The 4,716-nt window shown below is 62.7% G+C and overlaps 1 protein-coding gene across 2 annotated transcripts in view; it reads right to left on the reverse strand.

Annotated features, from left to right (window-relative positions):
• Positions 1–190: 190 nt before the first annotated feature.
• Positions 191–4,716, reverse strand: part of SSRP1 (structure specific recognition protein 1) — a 7,959-nt gene continuing 3,433 nt past the window's right edge. The window contains exons 8-17 of one of the 2 annotated variants that reach the window (XM_014940718.1): positions 4,039–4,260; positions 3,860–3,932; positions 3,698–3,706; positions 3,231–3,369; positions 3,055–3,100; positions 2,252–2,375; positions 1,573–1,743; positions 1,347–1,438; positions 1,009–1,189; positions 191–556 (exon numbers count right to left, since the gene is read on the reverse strand). In XM_014940718.1, coding sequence (XP_014796204.1) covers positions 488–556; positions 1,009–1,189; positions 1,347–1,438; positions 1,573–1,743; positions 2,252–2,375; positions 3,055–3,100; positions 3,231–3,369; positions 3,698–3,706; positions 3,860–3,932; positions 4,039–4,260 — 1,126 coding nt within the window. In that variant the 3' untranslated portion in view covers positions 191–487. The remainder of the gene's footprint in view (positions 557–1,008; positions 1,190–1,346; positions 1,439–1,572; positions 1,744–2,251; positions 2,376–3,054; positions 3,101–3,230; positions 3,370–3,697; positions 3,707–3,859; positions 3,933–4,038; positions 4,261–4,716) is intronic. The other variant, XM_014940719.1, reaches the window with a different exon arrangement.

Genomic DNA, 4,716 nt, shown 5'->3' on the forward strand with positions numbered 1-4,716 from the left:
CCGCCTCCCCCCCGCGGCCACGGGGAGCTGCGGATCCCTCCGTGGCACCGGAGGGAGCTGGGGGGGCTCAGCCCCGGCCCCACAGCCCGGGGAGGGGGGGCTCGGCCCCGGCCCCCGCCCCAGGCCAAGGGCACCAGCTGCAGGGAGAGGGCTGTGTCCCCTCCCCCAGCTCTGCACCCACACACACGCCCTCGGGGGTGTTTTTTTATTCAATCGAGTTGCCATGTGAACAGACCCAAAATACAAAAAATAAACAAAACCGACAAGGAAAGAAACGAGGAAACAAACCCGAGTATTTAAAAAAAATAAATTGATGGGGAACAGGGCTGAGGGGGGGCCACGGCCCTCCAGGGCCCCACCCTCCACTGGTCAGGCTCCCCCGCGGGCACAGCAGGCTCGGGGGTCCCCGCTGCGGTGTCCCCTCGGCGCCGGGGGAGGCCGGGGGGGCCGGAGCCCCAGCACAGTCCGGGAGCCCTCTGGGACCCAGCTAATCCGAGCCAGACCCCGAGTCCTCCGAGCTGGGGGGCGGGCTGCGCCCCCCCTCCTCCTCCGAGTCCTGCGGGTGCGGGGATGAGGTCAGCACCGCGCGGTGAGGGCACCAGGGGAGGGGGTGAGGGCAGGGCAGGGCGGTGAGGTCATGGGGGCAGGGGATGAGGTCATCAGGGCAAAGAGGGATGAGGTCAAAGTGATGGGAAATGAGGTCATTGGGGCAGCAGGGATGAGGTCAGAGGGGCACGGGATGAGGTCAGAGGGGTATGAGGTTGGGGCAATGGGAGATGAAGTCAGGGTGATAGGACATGAGGTCAGAATGGCAAGGAATGATGTCATCAGGGTGGCAAGGGATGATGTCAGAAAGGCAGGGGATGATGTCATCAGGGTGGCGATGGATGATGTCAGAGTGGCAGCTCCCATTCCCCGCACCCCCCAGCAGGGACAGACGGGGTGAGAGCAGTGACTTGGGGACACGGGGGTATGAAGGAGGGTCGCACTGAGCCCCCCAAGCCCTACCTCCTTCTTGCTCTCCCCGGAGGAGCTCTCGTCGCTGGAGACAAACTCCTTGCTCTTGAAGCTCTCATTGGTGCTTTTGGCAGAGGACTTGCTGGAGGACAGCGATTTGGAGGCACCTTTCTTCTCCACCTTCCCCTTTGTCTGCTTCTCCTGCTTCTTCTTCTTCTTCTTCGACCTCTCCCTGGGTGGTGGGATGGAGGAGACACGTGACCCCGCTGAGAGCCCACCACGGAGCCCAGGAGGCTCCTCACCCCCCGCTGAGGCCCAGGCACCACGAGGGCGGGGGAATGGCCCCATTTCGGTGGGGTGAAGCCCTGCCACCCCCCCAGCCCACTCACGCCTTGGAGCTCTCTGACTTGCTGCCCACGCTGTACTCCTTCATGGCCTTCTCGTAGTCCCTCCGGGCATCCTCCGCCTTCCGATCCCACTCCTGCGGCCAGAGCGACGCTGAGCAGGGACTTCTCTGCTCCTCCTCCACCCTCCACACCGCCAGGGCCCAACACCATCCCCACCCCAAACCCCCACTGCGTCCCACGCCAGCCCAGACCTCCCTCTGCCCCCCACCTCTTTCTTCTCCTTGGACATGGCTTTCCAGAGCTCCCCGGCCTTCTTGGACAGGTCCGTGATGCTGATGCCAGGGTGGTCTGACTTGATCTTCTCCCGGTTGGCATTCAGCCAGAGCATGTAGGCGGACATCGGCCGCTTGGGAGCGTTGGGGTCCTTCCCCTTCTTGCTCTAGGAGGTAGGAAGTGGAGAGGACAAGCATGGAAGCCTCCAACAGCACCACTTGCTAAAGGCCATGGGACATGGGTCTGCCCCAAAACAAGGGGCTGGGGGGTCTCAGCTCGCCCCCGACACCCCACCAGCCGTTGGGCTGTACCATCAGGGGAGAGGGGTTGTCAGGACACCCCTGGGAAAGGGTGTGCAACACCTGAAAGGGTGGGTTGTTGGAGACAAGTTCTCCAACAACCCAAAGGCCTGGACAGGTGCAGGCACAATGCACCCTTTGGGAGAGATTCCATTGAGACTCATCTGCAGGAGGTAGCGGAGCTGGGCTTGGACAAGTGACCCAGCCAGGGCACAGCTTGGTGCGGTGGTGGCAGCAGATGGGACTGTGGCAGGAGGCTGAGGTGATGGGCTGCAACCAGCAACTCTGCAGCGTTGTTCCCAGTAGGGAACAGCAGCTCATGCTCCAGGAGCAGCTCCTGCTCTCCATGACCCACCAGGAGCAGCTCCTGCTCACCTCCAGCTGCTTCTTGCGGGGCTTGCGGTCTTTGACAATCTTGGCCTTCTTGGCTGGCTTCTTCTCGTCCCGGTCGCTGTCGCCGTCGCCGCTGGAGGAGCTGGCCGAGGCGTTGCTGTCAAACCTGCAAGGAGGTACCTGGCATCAGTGCCAGGGCGAGACCCCCACCCCAAAAAGACAAAGCACGAGGTGGGAAGGATGCAGCAGCAGCAAGACCTGCCCCTGAACTCTCCAGCAACCCATAACTGGGAGACTTCCTGAGCTGAAGCTGTTGTGTTCCTGCTTAATGGCTCTCGGGGGACTTTCCTTCCACAAACACAGCTCATAATTTTCTGACTTCCTGTAAGTTTTAGGCACTCGACGCCACACAGCTCAACCCCACCAAGACCCAGCTCCTCCCGTCGGGCCGAACCTGGCTCTCACCAGTGGACGACAGCCCTTCAGGGTGGTGGAAGCCACGACTCTCCCCCACCCTTGCCCCCAGCTCAGGATTTTACGGCGCCATGTCTCATCCTCCCCCCCCGCTGTTCTCTTTCCCAGCCTGAAAAGCCGAGGCCTCCTCCAGGAGCCATCTGATCCCCCCTGACGGCCCTTCCCGAAGCCTTTCAAGCCGCATAATGTCATTAGAGCAGAGAGTGCCCAGAACGGCACCCGCTTCTCGAGGATTTCAAGCCCAGGGATTTGTAAGGCGATACTGGCCGTGCCTGCAGCGTTCCCCTAGGTGCACACACAGCCCCACGCCGCCCCCACACAGCACCTTCCCAAAGCCCCCCCAGACAGATCCCTGCCCAGCCTGGACTCACTCTTCAGCCACGTCGTCATCCTCCTCCCCGGGGTTGAAGGACTCATCTGGAAGGAGAGAGGGCAGGGGTCAGCTTACAGCAGGGCGAGGATGGACAGGACTTCACCAGAGGCAGGGGGAGGAACCTCAGCACGAACAGAGACCCCCAGCAGTCCCTCACACCCCCCCAGCCCTCACCCGTCTCCTCCCCAGAGCCGTCGCTGCTGTCATTGGCGTTCTCCTCCCGGATCTTGCCCTCCTCCTTCATCCTCTCCAAGTAGGCATCGTGCTGGTCCTCATCAGAGTCCGCGTACTCGTCGTAGCTCTGCTTCATGCCCTGTGGGAGAGACAGCGTGAGAGCCGCCCCCTGCGCTGCTCCCACCTCCACACACTCCCCCCTGGAAACTGCAACTCCTGGCATGCTCCTGGTGGGCACGGCCCCGGACACATGCTTGGGGTAGGGAGGATGGGGACACCCGCCACGTCCCGTCCTGCTCCCCATCAGGGCTCCAGAGAGAGGGACAGAAGAGTTATCTGAGTTATGGGGGGCCCCTCTCGCAAATCATGCTGGGTTACTGGGTTTAGTTGGGGGCCACCACAGCCATGCAGAGGAAACCTGCACCAGGAGGAGGAAGAAGAGAAAGAGGAAGGGATATCGCACGGACCTTTTTCCTCTACAAGGGCAAGGAGAGAAAAGAGAGGTGAAAAAAAAAGGGGAAAAGCAGCAAGATTCAGGAGAGAAGACAGCCCCCAGCCCCCTCCCCACCCCAGCCGGTGGGGCAGCGGTTCCAGCGGGGCACGGGGAACCAGCCCTGCCCAGCAGGTACCTCCTTCAGGCCTCGGTTCTTGATGTTCAGCTTCTTGGCGTTGACGAAGTCAAAGAGCTTCCCGTACTCCTCCCTGCGGGATGGGGGCGGTGGTCAGGGAGGGGTGGCAACGGGGGTGGCAGGGAGCAGCCTGGGGGGCACAGCTAGAGCTTCCCCCGCGCCCCACACCCTGTGCCCACCTCTCTATGCTGCTGAAGGTGTACTGCGTGCCCTGCTTGGTCTCGATCTCGAAGTCGAAGGAGCGGGTGGTGGTGGTGCCGCGGGCGAAGTTGACGAAGGAGATCTCGTCGAAGCGGATGTGCACGGGCGGCTTGTGCACATAGATGAAGCCGCGCTCCAGCGGGTAGAGCAGCCCCGAGCTGGCCTTGTAGGAGCAGGTGATGCACTGCGCCCCAGAGTGCCTGCCGGGGCAAACACACCAGCTCCGACACCCGCAGGGAGCACGCGCCCTCCCCACCGGGAGACACGGGACCCCGGCCGCCCGGATGAGCCCAGCAGCAGCTCCCCTGACACAAATCTCACAGCGCCCCTTCTCCCTGACCACAGGAACCAGAGAGGAGGAGAGGGGCCAGCCCTGCTGCCAGAGCCAGGGGGGGATCTCAAAAAGCTGGCCTCAGACTGCCAACCCAGCAGCTTCTCCAGCCCCACGGAGGACAATCATGGAATGGTTTGGGTGGGAAGGGACCATAAAGCCCCCCCAGTGCCACCCCCTGCCCTGGGCAGGGACACCTCCCACCACACCAGGTTGCTCCAAGCCCCCTCCAACCTGCCCTTGAACCCCTCCAGGGATGGGGCAGCCACAGCTTCTCTGGACAACCTGGGCCAGGCTCTCACCACCCTCACACCAAACAAGTTCT

This window comes from Calidris pugnax, unplaced genomic scaffold (assembly GCF_001431845.1).
Source record: "Calidris pugnax isolate Ruff unplaced genomic scaffold, ASM143184v1 scaffold98, whole genome shotgun sequence".
Classification (NCBI taxonomy): Eukaryota; Metazoa; Chordata; class Aves; order Charadriiformes; family Scolopacidae; genus Calidris; species Calidris pugnax.